The 16,534-nt window shown below is 38.9% G+C and overlaps 1 protein-coding gene across 1 annotated transcript; it reads right to left on the bottom strand.

Annotated features, from left to right (window-relative positions):
* Positions 1–767: 767 nt before the first annotated feature.
* Positions 768–16,189, bottom strand: SRP9 (signal recognition particle 9). The gene is made up of 3 exons (XM_060302096.1): positions 15,971–16,189; positions 11,745–11,813; positions 768–1,983 (listed from the first exon to the last, which is right to left on the bottom strand). The coding sequence occupies exons 1-3, from the start codon at positions 16,040–16,042 to the stop codon at positions 1,864–1,866; spliced, it is 261 nt and encodes an 86-aa protein (XP_060158079.1). The 5' UTR covers positions 16,043–16,189; the 3' UTR covers positions 768–1,863.
* Positions 16,190–16,534: the final 345 nt, after the last annotated feature.

Below are 16,534 nucleotides of genomic sequence, written 5' to 3'. Positions count from 1 at the left end.
CATTTAATCCTCAAAGCCCTATGAATACTACTGTCAGCCCAACTTCCAGAGAAGAAAATGGAGGCTTAGAGAAGTACTGTCTCAAAAGCCACAGAATTGGGGAACAGTGGAGCCAAGATTGCAACGCAGGCAGTCTGCCTTGGAACCCCTGCTCTTAATCACTGCTGCAAGCTACAAGGACTCAAAGAACTCAAACAGAAGTCCCCCCCATTCCCAGTTATCTTCATAAAATAGTGTTAAAAAGTGAAAGATGTAAATGAAAAAGAAAAAGGCCATAAAAACCTCTGGTTATCCTACTATGGGGGGAAAACACCAAAACCCAAAAAACCCTATACTATTTGATGTTACTTTTCTTTTTTTTTTTTTTTTTTTGCGGTACGCAGGCCTCTCACTGTTGTGGCCTCTCCCGTTGCGGAGCACAGGCTCCGGACACGCAGGCTCAGCGGCCATGCCTCACGGGCCTAGCTGCTCCACGGCATGTGGGATCTTCCCGGACCGGGGCACGAATCCACGTCCCCTGCATCGGCAGGCGGACTCTCAACGACTGCGCCACCAGGGACGCCCTAATGTTACTTTTCTTAATCAAGAAAACAAAATGCCACAGCATACAGCTCAGAGAAAGTCATATAATAAAAGTACCAAGAAACAAAATAAATAAAAATGTATATATAGCATCATTAGGCTCACTTTAGTCTAAATAAATATAGAATATCCCAGTCAAGAAATAAGTAATTCTTGAGAAGTTAAAAACTTAAAGAGAAACAATATATCTTCATGTAATATTTTATTTACTGATCTCTCTGAAACATGCCAAAATTCATATGGCTAATGGAACTTTCCATGTTAAAACGGTGGTCAACACAACAAATCCCTAACAAAAAATATTTTAATGTAAGAATCAACATGTGAACATTATATTCAGGTGGTAAAACTCAGGTTACAAATATAAGATAAATATCAAATAATATCATACTTCTGATTTAATGGAGAACAGTTGTGAGAGTCATGCTTAACACCTTGGTTAAGTAATGAGAGAAATGGGTTGGGGTGTCAGAGAGGTATGCAAAAATTTAACAGTTCAAATAATCCTTAGCCCTTCTGAGAAAATATAGATGGCAAATATGTGGCAAATATTCCTGTAATATGGTGGTTTCGATCCATTAGTGAGCATTCTGTTCATGCATTTAAAGTAACAGCAGACGTTTCTAGGCATGAAAATTAGATTCAAAGTTAGTCTTTGCTCAACAAGTTAATGATACTATGAATCCCTTATATTTAAAAATATAGTTTAAATTTGTAAAGTTTAAGGTAAAGCATACTTGTTTTCATAGTTATCTTTAGATATAATTGAGACTACACTACCATATATAATCAGCTATACTGCTGTGCACAGTTAATTCCAGTTACCGTATTTTATATTTGCTGGTCATCAACAGCACAAAATTAATGCTCCAAAAGAAATACATCAATCCAACAAAATGGTTCCATTTAATTTTTCTTTTAAAGACAGATTAACTAAATTTAAGGAAGAACTGGCTTTTCTTGATATCTCATTTTCAAATTACTGATACAAACTTACCAGAGAGTAATTATTTATTTTGCCTAACATCAAACAATCTGCAAAAAGTTTCCAAGATAGAGCCATTCCTTGTTCCATTTCCAAAAATAAATAAAAGTTTTTTAACTGAAAGCATTTACAGTCCTAGCTCTCTAAAGTAAACATTAAAAAATAAAGTACAAAAAATGATCTCTTGGCTTCTGAATAGCCCACTTAGTTACATAAAGTATTTTCTGTCCCAACACTTTCTCAAATTCAAAAGATATTTACTTCCTAGGAACATCACAGTCTTCATTTCAAACCATTCAGTCTGTTTCCATGGCAACACTGCGGGATTCCTTGGCCACCATAAGTCGCATTAGTTGACTGTGGAATTTCTCAATCTTCTTTACATCTTGAGCTTGGTCTGTTCTATACACCAAACACTGTCAGAAATTTTAAAAGCACACATTAACTATGTAAAACTAGATTATCAATGACGTAGCAAACGTATGCTTGGATAAAATTTTGAGTCTTTTCCTACCACTGTTTTGCTCTACTTCCTCTGGAGGTCATACTAAAGAAATTACATTCAAGTTTCCAAGTCCCCAACAATTACATTCCTTAAGTTTAGTATTTCTAATATTTCAAATGCCACTGCTGTGGTTAAAAAACAAACAACTCTATTAGAAGCTTCTCAAAAATGACCAGTTGAATAACGTATTCAAATTCTGCCATGGTCTGATGAGAAGACTTCAAGATTGGAATTAGACATTTTCTCCCTGGGATCTGGTCATAAATGATTGAGTTACAGTGGGAAAAGCATATAAATCTTAGGATTCCTTTCTCTATTTGTGAAATGGGAGGGGGGGAGGGTTAATGATAATTTAAAAAAAATCTGGAATCCCTTGCTTACTGCTGGTTGCTACCTAAATCAAACGAGATAAATCTATTCAACCTTGATTTTCTGACATTACTTATAATTTTTAAACCAAACCAAATTCTTCCTTGCTATAAATTCAATTCTTCATTAGATACTTAAGATCTGTTTATCGTTGGCCATAAAACCATTTGTTCTAGAATCTTCAAAATTATCCAATTTAAGCTGGCAGTCTTTTTTTCATCTTGTAACACTGATCCATTTTTCTTTAGCGCATCTTAGATTCACGTGAGTTTTAAACAATGGGAACTTCATGATCCTACAGTAATAATCATCAACTTAAGTACTTTGGATTCAACCCCATCATGCCCAACTGATCTGAATTCATACAGCCTTTAATTCACTTGCTTAAAAAAATTTTATCCACGCATTGTACAAATTTGTCTAACAATTTTGTAAAGCGGCCATAATCATCTCCACCGTTTCAATTTTAGTATATGTTCTGTAGAAGAAAAAATACCTTCTCACTACAGTTTAGTGAGAAGAACAAACACCTTCTCATTAAAATACACAGAAAGATTTTAGGTCCACAGAAGACAATATTATAAATCAGTCATGGCACTGGAAAAAAATGATGCATAAATGGGACTATAAAAAAGTCAAAGCTCCATGACGATAATAATGAAGTCTAAGATGAGTTTTGTGAAGGAATTATTAGCCATTAAAATGAATTACTGAAGTATACAAACTTTTCTTTAAGAATCATTAGAAAACAAATTTTTATGTTGGAGTTGATTCATATATTTACTGTTTAGGAGGATGGGTTTGATTGTATCTTTGGTCCCTTCTAGACATGGAGTAGTTCTCAGTAGTTTTAAGAAAGGAGACAAAAAGTATTTTTCATATTTAGATCTTGTCACAGGAATCATCAATTTTAAATAAAGTTCTTTCCAATACTGCTTACCATGAATCCTTTAACTATATTTAATCATTACCAGAGGCAAAAAGTCATCATCTGGAGATAAAGCCTCTTGTATTGAATTCAATTCTGCATTTTCCTCTATTTTTAAAGCAAGATATACCAACTTCTCTTCAGTAGATACGTCTATTCACTCTGCGACAATCATAAGTAAACTTTTTCTCAGTGTGAATGCTCGAGATTCAAGTATACATTTACTGAATCTACTAAGTGCAGGCACTAGTGCTAGGCACTTCCACATATTTCATTTACATTCCACAACAACCCAACTGCGTAAGCAGACTATCACTGTGGCACTTCGTAGACAAGAAAATTATGGCCCCCAAAGCCAAAACTTTTGGCCTGAACTTTCCCCAGGATGAAATGCTGGTAGATGGCTAAGCTTAGGATTCAGATCTCTTGAATCTAGGTTTAGCACAACAGAGCTCAATTTATTCTTCCTTTTCCACATTTTCAGTTACTTCACCAAACTCAATTGGTTCTTGGAAGACATGGTAATCATTAAAAGATCTGACTTCACACAACCTCACAATGGAACCCTGAACAAAAATATAGTAAAATATATGACCAAAAAGTCATTTTTAAAGTCACTATTAAATTTTTTAAAGAATTAATCCATTAAAAAAAAGTGTTTGCTAAGTACCCTCTGGGTCAGGACACCATGCTAGTCACTACAAATACTGGTAAGAATATTAGTGATCTATCTTTATTTTGAAGCTCACAATCTATTAAAAGTCCAATGTGATAAGACAATTGTGACACAGCACAAAAAGAGGCAGAAATAAAAGTAAGAGATGAAGCAATCCTTTTGAGCTGGGTTTTGAAAGATAAGCAGCAGGTTTGTCACACTGGGGCAGGGGTAGGATTCAATATTACAGAGATGGAAACAGACTGTTCAAAAGCACAGAGGCTGGGCTTCCCTGGTGGCGCAGTGGTTGAGAATCCGCCTGCCGATGCAGGGGACACGGGGTCGTGCTCCGGTCCAGGAAGATCCCACATGCCGCGGAGCGGCTGGGCCCGTGAGCCATGGCTGCTGAGCCTGTGCGTCCAGAGCCTGTGCTCCACAGTGGGAGAGGCCACAACAGTGAGAGGCCCGTGTGCCGCAAAAAAAAAAAAAAAAAAAAAGCGCAGAGGCCTAAGACATCATGGCATATGAAAGGAGCCCTTAAGTAACACTGAAAAACGAAGATTAGACAGGATATGCGGGTGGAATTTACATTATGAGTGATGAGAAGCCACTAAAGATTTTTTTTTGGCCACTAAAGATTTTTAAGCAGGGTAGTAACAACCAAATTTGCATTTTTAGAAATCACTCCGGCAGGGCAGCATAGGACGACTAAAGGATGAACTGGAAGCAGGGACACAGTTAGAGCCTATTCTACTAGTCCAGGTGAGTGACATTGAGTCCTTAAAGTTAAGAAGTTAGCAGTCAAGATGGAGAGTTCATGGCAGAAAATGAGACGAGGGAGCTTGAATCAATAATTCACAAATGCCCAGCAAAATGTATGGAACTTATCGGAGGATCAAAATACAAGTTTTTCAAATGAAGGAATAGTTAATGTGAGAATGAGGGAAAGGAAGGGACCAAAGATGATCCCCAGGTTTCTGAGCAAGTAACAGAGAAAAAAACAGGAAGAGCCAGTTTGATAAGATATGATGAGTTCCATTCTAGACAGGCTAATGTTAACGAGTAGAGGAGGCAGGATGCTCAACTTAGAGCTAGTCAGGAAGCCAAAAGAAAAATATGACCTAAAGGTACAAAATTGGAAACAGACAGATACAGGCAGTACTGGACTTAATGGGTTGGTCCAGAAGTGGTATGAAAAGATCAAGAACAGAATCCTGGAGAAACCAATATTTATGGGGGCACATCAGTGGAATAATTAGCAAAGAAGAATGAAACAGAAAAACAAGATAAAACGGAGCACAGATGCCAAAATAATAATTTCTACAAGAAGTGGTTTTCTCAGAAGCAGCCAGGAGGTCACATAAAATATGAACTGCTGAGGCTACTGGGTTTGAAAATAAAGGGGCTGCTGCTGAGCTCTCACCAAGAGCAGTCTGAGTGGAAGACTTCATGCAGAAACCAGATGGCAGAGGGGTAAGGAATGAATGGGGTGTGAGGAACAGACAGTGAGCAGACAGGGAAGGTCAGAAATACAATTACAGAGCCTATAACTTGTGTTCAAATCCATTATTTACTTCTCACACACGTATAAAGAAACCTTCACTCCTCATATCCACTTTTGGTCTCTACGTTCCTCTTGCTTAGGGTCCGAAGACAGCAGTTATTAAACTACACTTAACTACACTTAACATACTGCATTAATGGTGAGCCACAGCCACCGCCCGCCTCTGCAGGAGACCCTCCAACACTAGCAGGTTGGGAAGCCCGACGTGGGGCTGAGAACCTTCACTCCAGTGGGTGGACTTCTGTGAGGGAATAACTGAATTGTTAAGGTTAAGATCCAAGGATGAAACAGAGAATTTGCTTCATGTTCTGACACTGAATGAAGTCTTCACTATGCACCATATCAACTCCCAAGCTTTGTTCTGTGAAGCACTGTGGTTCAAAAAGATAGTAATAGAGCCGTGTGGACGAAAAGGCTCTTGGTGCTCCAGCCAGGAGTCAGTGCTGTGCCTCTGAGGTGGGAGAGCTGGTCCACAAGAGACCTCCTAGCTCCAAGTAATATCAAACGGCAAAAATCTCCCAGAGATCTCCATCTCAACACCAACACCCAGCTTCACTCAACAACCAGCAAGCTACAGTTCTGGATACCCTATGCCAAACAACTAGCAAGACAGGAACACAACTCCACCCATTAGCAGAGAGGCTGCCTAAAATCATAGTAAGTCCACAGACACCCCAAAACACACCACCAGATGTGGACCTGCCCACCAGAAAGACAAGATCCAACCTCATCCACCAGAACACAGGCACTAATCCCCTCCACCAGGAAGCCTACACAACCCACTGAACCAACTTTAGCCACTGGGGACAGACACCAAAAACAATGGGAACTACGAACCTGCAGCCTGGAAAAAGGAGACCCCAAACACAGTAAGCTAAGCAAAATGAGAAGACAGAAAAACACACAGCAGACGAAGGAGCAAGATAAAAATTCACCAGACCTAACAAATGAAGAGGAAATAGGTAGTCTACCTGAAAAAGAATTCAGAATAATGATAGTAAAGATGATCCAAAATCTTGGAAAGAGAATAGACAAAATGCAAGAAACATTTAACAGACCTAGAAGAACTAAAGATGAAACAAGCAACAATGAACAACACAATAAATGAAATTTAAAATGCTCTAGAAGGGATCAATAGCAGAATAACTGAGGCAGAAGAACGGATAAGTGACCTGGAAGATAAAATAATGGAAATAACTACTGCAGAGCAAAATAAAGAAAAAAGAGTGAAAAGAACTGAGGACAGTCTCAGAGACCTCTGGGACAACATTAAACCCACCAACATTCGAATTATAGGGGCCCCATAAGAAGAAGAGAAAAAGAAAGGGACTGAGAAAGTAGTTGAAGAGATTATAGTTGAAAACTTCCCTAATATGGGAAAGGAAATAGTTAATCAAGTCCAGGAACCACAGAGAGTCCCATACAGGATAAATCCAAGGAGAAACATACCAAGACACATATTAATCAAACTGTCAAAAATTAAATACAAAGAAAACATATTAAAAGCAGCAAGGGAAAAACAACAAATAACACACAAGGGAATCCCCATAAGGTTAACAGCTGATCTTTCAGCAGAAACTCTGCAAGCCGGAAGGGAGTGGCAGGACATATTTAAAGTGATGAAGGAGGAAAACCTACAACCAAGATTACTCTACCCAGTAAGGATCTCATTCAGATTTGATGGACAAATTAAAACCTCTAGAGACAAGCAAAAGCTGAGAGAGTTCAGCACCACCAAACCAGCTTTACAACAAATGCTAAAGGAAGGAACTTCTCTAGGCAAGAAACACAAGAGAAGGAAAAGACCTACAATAACAAACCCAAAACAATTAAGAAAATGGGAATAGGAACATACATATCGATAATTACCTTAAATGTAAATGGATTAAATGCTCCCACCAAATGACACAGACTGGCTGAATGGATACAAAAACAAGACCCATATATATGCTGTCTACAAGAGACCCACTTCAGACCTAGGGACACATACAGACTGAAAGTGAGGGGATGGAAAACGATATTCCATGTAAATGGAAACCAAAAGAAAGCTGGAGTAGCAATTCTCATATCAGTCAAAATAGACTTTAAAATAAAGACTATTAGAAGAGACAAAGAAGGACACTACATAATGATCAATGGATCGATCCAAGAAGAAGATATAACAATTGTAAATATTTATGCACCCAACATAGGAGCACCTCAATACATAAGGCAAATACTAACAGCCATAAAAGGGGAAACCGACACTAACACATTCATAGTAGGGGACTTTAACACCCCACTTTCACCAATGGACAGATCATCCATAATGAAAATAAATAAGGAAACACAAGCTTTAAATGATACATTAAACAAGATGGACTTACTTGATATTTATAGGACATTCCATCCAAAAACAACAGAATACACATTTTTCTCAAGTGCTCATGGAACATCCTCCAGGATAGATCATATCTTGGGTCACAAATCAAGCCTTGGTAAATTTAAGAAAATTGAAATCGTATCAAGTATCTTTTCCGACAACAACGCTATGAGACTAGATATCAATTACATGAAAAGATCTGTAAAAAATACAAACACATGGAGGCTAAACAATACAATACTTAATAACGAAGTGATCACTGAAGAAATCAAAGAGGAAATTTAAAAAATACCTAGAAACAAATGACAATGGAGACACGATGACCCAAAATCTATGGGATGCAGCAAAAGCAGTTCTAAGAGGGAAGTTTATAGCAATACAATCCTACCTTAAGAAACAGGAAACATCTCTAATAAACAACCTAACCTTGAACCTAAAGCAATTAGAGAAAGAAGAACAAAAAAACCCCAAAGTTAGCAGAAGGAAAGAAATCATAAAGATCAGATCAGAAATAAATGAAAAAGAAATGAAGGAAACAGTAGCAAAGATCAATAAAACTAAAAGCTCGTTCTTTGAGAAGATAAACAAAATTGATAAACCATTAGCCAGACTCATCAAGAAAAAAAGGGAGAAGACTCAAATCAATAGAATTAGAAATGAAAAAGAATAACTGACACTGCAGAAACACAAAAGATCATGAGAGATTACTACAAGCAAATCTATGCCAATAAAACGGACAACCTGGAAGAAATGGACAAATTCTTAGAAATGCACAACCTGCCGAGACTGAGCCAGGAATAAATAGAAAATATGAACAGACCAATCACAATCACTGAAATTGAAACTGTGATTAAAAATCTTCCAACAAAAGCCCAGGACCAGATGGCTTCACAGGTGAATTCTATCAAACATTTAGAGAAGAGCTAACACCTATCCTTCTCAAACTCTTCCAAAATAAAGCAGAGGGAGGAACACTCCCAAACTCATTCTACGAGGCCACCATCACCCTGATACCAAAACCAGACAAGGATGTCACAAAGAAAGAAAACTAAAGGCCAGTATCACTGATGAACATAGATGCAAAAATCTTCAACAAAATACTAGCAAACAGAATCCAAGAGCACATTAAAAGGATCATACACCATGATCAAGTGGGGTTTATTCCAGCAACGCAAGGATTCTTCGGTATACGCAAATCAATGTGATACTAACAAACTGAAGGAGAAAAACCATATGATCATCTCAATAGATGCAGAGAAAGCTTTTGACAAAATTCAACACCCATTCATGATAAAAACCCTGCAGAAAGTAGGCACACAGGGAACTTTCCTCAACATAATAAAGGCCATATACAACAAACCCACAGCCAACATCATCCTCAATGGTGAAAAACTGAAAGCATTTCCACTAAGATCAGAAACAAGACAAGGTTGCCCGCTCTCACCACTCTTATTCAACACAGTTTTGGAAGTTTTAGCCACAGCAATCAGAGAAGAAAAGGAAATAAAAGGAATCCAAATCGGAAAAGAAGAAGTAAAGCTGTCACTGTTTGAAGATGACATGATACTATACATAGAAAATCCTAAAGATGCTACCAGAAAACTACTAGAGCTAATCAATGAATTTGATAAAGTAGCAGGATACAAAATTAATGCACACAAATCTCTGGCATTCCTATACACTAATGATGAAAAATCTGAAAGTGAAATCAAAAAAACACTCCCATTTACCATTGCAACAAAAAGAATAAAATATCTAGGAATAAACCTACCTAAGGAGACAAAAGACCTGTATGCAGAAAACTAGAAGACACTGATAAAAGAAATTAAAGATGATACAAATAGATGGAGAGATATACCATGTTCTTGGATTGGAAGAATCAACATTGTGAAAATGACTCTACTACCCAAAGCAATCTACAGATTCAATGCAATCCCTATCAAACTACCACTGGCATTTTTCTCAGAACTAGAACAAAAAAATATCACAATTTGTATAGAAACACAAAAGACCCCGAATACCCAAAGCAACCTTGAGAACAAAAAACGGAGCTGGAAGAATCAGGCTCCCTGACTTTAGACTATACTACAAAGCTACAGTAATCAAGACAGTATGATACTGGCACAAAAACAGAAATAGAGATCAATGGAACAGCATAGAAAGCCCAGAGATAAACCCACACACATATGGTCACCTTATCTTTGATAAAGGAGGCAGGAATGTACAGTGGAGAAAGGACAGCCTCTTCAATAAGTGGTGCTGGGAAAACTGGACAGGTACATGTAAAAGTATGAGATTAGAACACTCCCTAACACCATACACAAAAATAAACTCAAAATGGATTAAAGACCTAAATGTAAGGCCAGACACTTTCAAACTCTTAGAGGAAAACATAGGCAGAACACTCTGACATAAATCACAGCAAGATCCTTTTTGACCCACCTCCTAGAGAAATGGAAATAAAAACAAAAATAAACAAACGGGACCTAATGAAACTTGAAAGCTTTTGCACAGCAAAGGAAACCATAAACAAGACCAAAAGACAACCCTCAGAATGGGAGAAAATTTTTGCAAATGAAGCAACTGACAAAGGATTAATCTCTAAAATTTACAAGCAGCTCATGCAGCTCAATTACAAAAAACCAAACAACCCAATCCAAAAATGGGCAGAAGACCTAAATAGACATTTCTCCAAAGAAGATATACAGATTGCCAAGAAACACATGAAAGAATGCTCAACATCATTAATCATTAGAGAAATGCAAATCAAAACTACAATGAGATATCATTGGTCAGAATGGCCATCATCAAAAAATCTAGAAACAATAAATGCTGGAGAGGGTGTAGAGAAAAGGGAACACTCTTGCACTGCTGGTGGGAATGTGAATTGGTACAGCCACTATGGAGACCAGTATGCAGGTTCCTTAAAAAACTACAAATAGAAATACCATACGACCCAGCAATCCCACTACTGGGCATATAACCTGAGAAAACCATAAGTCAAAAAGAGTCATGTACCAAAATGTTCATTGCAGCTCTATTTACAATAGCCAGGAGATGGAAACAACCTAAGTGTCCATCATCGGATGAATGGATAAAGAAAATGTGGTACATATATACAATGGAATATTACTCTGCCATAAAAAGAAAGGAAATTGAGTTATTTGTAGTGAGGTGGATGGACCTAGAGTCTGTCATACAGAGTGAAGTAAGTCAGAAAGAGAAAGACAAATACCATATGCTAACACATATATATTGAATCTGAGAAAAATAAAATGTCATGAAGAACCTAGGGGTAGCGACGGGAATAAAGACACAGACCTGCTAGAGAATGGACTTGGGGATATGGGGAGAGGGAGGGGTGAGCTGTGAAAGGGTGAGAGAGTGGCATGGACATGTATACACTACCAAACGTAAAATAGATAGCTAGTGGGAAGCAGCCTCATAGCACAGGGAGATCAGCTTGGTGCTTTGTGACCACCTAGAGGGGTGGGATGCAGAGGGTGGGAGGGAGGGAGATGGAAGAGGGAAGAGATATGGGAACATACGTATACGTATAACTGATTCACTTTGTTATAAAGCAGAAACTAACACATCATTGTAAAGCAATGATACTCCAATAAAGATGTTAAAAAAAAAAAAAAAGCTTCTAGACCAAGGTTCTTGACTTGGGAATGAAATGTGAAATAAGCATCCTAATGGGTGACCTGCATAAATTCTATGTAAATAATTTCAAACAAATGGTTAACTCAAACAAATCTGAAAGTATGCAACAAATAAAAATGTATACTTACAACTAAATCATCTGTTACTTTAATACACAAACTCCCATCAGAATGCCTATATTTGAGAACCACACGTGCCTGAAATAAAAATACATATTTAGAAACAGTGAAGTCAGAAGACATTTCTCATAAATAATTTAGTCTTCAGGTGGGCTAAAATGGATCCTTGTAGAATTAATAGCCAAAACATCTAAAGGCACCTTTACTGTAAACTTATTATTGAAATGTGGGAAAACAGGATTTTGTTCATTTCTATTGCTGCAATTTTTTTAAGACTTAAAATAGTCAGGTATTTTATTTTCAGCCACTTTGAAGAGATGTACTGAAAATTCCCAAGACACATCCATATTCAGAGAGCCTGTGAGACTCTTAAGGTGGTCTGGCATTTCTTGCCAGTCAGAATAATATACTGAAGGGTATTCACAGCTTGCCACCTCAAAGTATACCACTTGGGCATAAGGAATGTTTTGAGCTGAAGGCGATTAGCTCTCTGCCCTTTCTGGCCAAAAGCAGGACATAAATTAACCTTTGTAAAGGTGACATAAGTTTCCAGTTGTAAAGGTGTTTCCCTCTCCCTGGGAAAAGAGAACACGGTTTGTTCCCTAACAAACCTTACTAAACAACTCTTATTTCCCATACATTTCCTAGTCACCTTCTCACAACTTACCCCCTCCCAGAAGCCCCAAACCTCTTTTCCTTTGTCCAGCCTCTTTCCCACCCTTTGTTAAGATGGCATATAGGTCCCAAATTCCTCAGGTCACATTTCTTTGTGAACTTCTGTGCTATGTATGTTTCTACCTGTTAATTTGCAGAGCCCCAGTCATAACACCTAAGAGAGTAAAGGAGAAAGTTTTTTCTCCCCTACAATACCAACACACCTAGCCACAGATGAATGATAGGCAAAGATGGGGGAAAAAAATAGCAGAAATGGCAAATCCATTCCCCAGGAAAGAGCACTGCAGTCGCAATTCATACCTTCCATTTTCCCATGGCTCTCAGGAGGTGGACTCAGGCTAAGTTACTCAGCAAAATCACATCTTTATCGTGATGGCACAACATGATGTCTCCATCAACAACTTTCTAAATCCAGAATAACTCCTATACTGAGTGCCATGCTACACAGCACTTTTTGTTGTTTGGTATTCTACAGTTAGGAAGCCAAGAAAATGATTTAGGTATCACAATATTCCAATAAAAGAAGACATCTCCCAATAGAGTTTACAACTTCCATGAACATTATTTTTACTACTTTAAATGATGGATTCGAAAGTGTACTGCAGCAGAGTCAAGTTTCTTGTTAACCAAAATAAACAACCCTTCTTTAGTTTTAGCTAGCTGTTTTAAAAAGTGCTAAGTATCTATAAGCCAAAACAGGAACATAATTTTAAAATGGTTACAATGTAGCACAGGACCCTCAAGACAATTCTGGAAACTAGATAAAAAGGGCTATTAGAGCTTTTCCTACAGCTTTTCCCATTATGCTCTCTGCTCTCCTGGGATTGCAAAAACAAAAGTCATACCACCCTGAGATTTGTCTTGGTGAGGGAGGAAAGGGAACGCACCAAGCACTTAAGTAGGTATAAATAATGACAACTAGGTTAAGTACCTTTAGACTACCTAACTGATTCTATTTATTGAGCTACTAAATTCAGTTTTACGTATTTAAAAAAATTCAGTCCTCCAGAAACAAAAAGAAACTGAAACTAAAAAATATACTAAGCATGACAACTACGTAAGGTTTTAACTCTCACTTAAAAGAATACTCAATGGCGAGTAGAAATGAGAGTTAAAAGGTCTGTGATACTATACAAGAGAGTCCATTCTGTAACTTAGAGAGCGCCTAAGTTACCATGTCAGATGCCACTAAGAGAGAAAAAGAAATCAAGGTTCTTGCTTTCTTAGGAACTTTGAATTCAACCAAGCAAAATAATCAAAACATAAGACAACATAAATTAAGCCCTATAAAGGCACATACAGGTAAAATGTTAAAAGAGAACGCAAGTAATTTAGATTGGGACAAGGGGAAGTGTGAAAAGGCTTTATGGAGATGGCTTCAGAAATGCATTTTCTTTTCTTTTACGGAAGAAGTTAGGAGAAAAGCTGAAGTGGCAGTCTGAAGATATGATACATTATGTAGCTTCATGAGACTAGGGCTGAGTATGGCGGAAATGGTGGAAGACAAAGCCAGCAAGACTGGAGAGAGGGTCAGACTGGAGACTGGGAGTCCGGATGTCTACCAGCAATCAATGAAGAACCAGGTTTAAAGCAGGAAACTGAGAGTTCAATTTTTGTGTTTTAGATAGCTGTGGTATGAGAGTGGTCCAGAAATAATGCCATCTTCAGTTAGAGCAGATGCAACAGAGAATGGTAAAAGGTGATGAATGTAATCAACAGGGAGAGAAGACAGAATTCTGTAAAACAGATCCCAAAGAGTTCTGACAAAATTTCTTTTCTTTTTTAGTCCCAGCAGTATGGACTGGTAGAAATAGCATGAACATGGGGTTTAGAGACGTGGGTTCAAATTTTAGCTTCATTTCTTAGAGACTAAGCAAATCATTTAGTGTATCTAAGATTGTTTATTCGTCTACCTCAAGGAGCTGTCTTAATTGTTCACATAAATTATACAAATAAATATATATATAAAATGTCTGTCACATACAAGGTACTCAATATAACTGTCAGTATCTCCCCACTCATCCCCTCACCTTCCAATCGAAAAAATCACTAGTTTTTAACTAGTGCAAGGCTATCATAAGAAGGCACAAGTTTTTAGGCCACTGGAATTTTCTGATTGGGGAAAGAGCTCAAAGATTCTCGCTCTCTTGCCTATACTAGACATGCCTTGTTCACAGCAATGCTCTATAATTGCCATTTTATTTTCATTTTCCCTAAGAATGACCACATTCTTAAAATATGATTACTCTTGATATGAATTTGTATTTATTTTTACTACTTTTTCAAATATTTTTAGTTTACACTGTGGGTACTTCTGGACAAAATTCCTGTATTGTCCTCATGGTGTACTGCTTAAAGAAACAGATGGCCCTACAAACAAAATCTACCAAATGGAGGAGCCAGAAATTGTGTCATAAACAAAGTACTCAATTTCAAAAATATCTAACTCATTTCATAATTTGTTATTATTACATCTTTGTATTGCAAAGAATGAAACTAAGAATGTTTTACAGCTTCTTATTACTTATCTAGGTCTAAAAAGCTAGCAGGATTTTTTTTTTTTTTCTGGCTGCATTGGGTCTTCATTGCCGTGTGCGGGCTTCTCATTGCAGCGGCTTCTCATGTTGTGAAGCAGGGCTCTGGGAGCGCGGGCTTCAGTAGTTGCAGTACGTGGGCTCAGTAGTTGTGGCTCAGGGCCTTACTTGCTCCTCGGCATGTGTGATCTTCCCGGACCAGGGATGGAACCCATGTCCCCTTCATTAGCAGGAAGATTCTTAATCACTGCGCTACCGGGGAAGTCCCGCTAGCAAAATTTCTAATTAACAGGGAGCTGCTTCAAATATTATTTAGATGACAATAAAATAAATAAAAACCTGAGAGGAAGAAAAGTCAAGACCCAAATGCTATATTCTCATCCTTGCGACTTCTTTGCTTTTTAATAATAAGCTAATCTCTGACACTCACTTATAATTTTTGTGGGGGCCATGCATGAATTACAGGGATCCATGGGCCCTCTAAAATTGTTTACAAACTTCTACGTACAAGTGGATTTTTCTGAGAAAAGGGTGCAAGCATCTCATGTTCTCAAAAAGGCACTGACCTCCAAAAGATTAAGAACCACTACGCTAATGGCTGTAGATGCCTCCAAACTGGGGTCTTCCCAAAATTTCTCTGCGGTGGCAGAAAAACATAACCGTTTTATCTTACACGAGGTAGTACGGGACAAGGGCACCAAAACAGCTGAGGGACAGAAGGCCGAAACTGCAGGGGGAGGAGCCCTGCCCTTACAGACACGTAAACCAACGACAGCCATAAGGGATGTTCAGGGATTGGGGGCGGAGGAAGGTTACCTAAGGGCCCTGAAATGACCCCGATCTTGCCCGTTTCAGGGCTTCATCGGCCGTTAATAAGGGAGGAACAAGCGGACTTGGCGGGGTCCGTCTCTCCTCACTCACAGCACCTACCAGGATGCTGGAGAAGCTTCGAAGGCCGAGCGGACGGCAGAGAAGTTATCCTGACCGGGGGCTGGGACAGAGGCACTGGCCCCTCCAGTGATTTACCTTCATAGGGTCTGCGAGGTAGAGCTTCTCCGCTGCGCGACTGAACTCCTCCCAGGTCTGGTACTGCGGCATCGTGGGCCCGCGGCGGAACAGGAGAGGGAGGCAAAGCTACGGACCTGAGGCGACGCGACGCGGCCCACCGACCTCCCTACCTCTCGCAGCCACCTACTGCGGCAGAGACCCAGCCGCTCAACGATGGTGGCGCCTCTTCGCACCAACGCGTCGTTCCATTGGACGGTCCTGACCGCCCTCGCCCAATGGAAAGGAGGGATGTTGCCAAGTAGGAGGTGGAGCCCCGAGCGTGTGGCTCTGGGAGCTGGTCCAGAGAAGTGGAGAGCGAGGAAACGATGGAGGTTGCCACAGCGCCCCCTATCGGACTGGAGGAGAATCTGTCCCGCTGTTCTTTGGGCTGGACTCCAATGGTGAAGCCTAAGTTTCTTCAGCAAACATTGAGCGGCTTAGTGATAAGCGCTGGAGCTACAAGAATGGAGACATTAGGGTCCAGCTGTCACACCTACAGCTTAGTAAAAGCGAGAGGAGACATAAACACAAGAATGCAACCGA

This window comes from Globicephala melas, chromosome 1 (genome assembly GCF_963455315.2).
Source record: "Globicephala melas chromosome 1, mGloMel1.2, whole genome shotgun sequence".
Taxonomy (NCBI): domain Eukaryota; kingdom Metazoa; phylum Chordata; class Mammalia; order Artiodactyla; family Delphinidae; genus Globicephala; species Globicephala melas.
The sequence above is the reverse complement of the archived record's forward strand: the minus strand, read 5'-3'. Positions and strand labels throughout refer to the sequence as shown.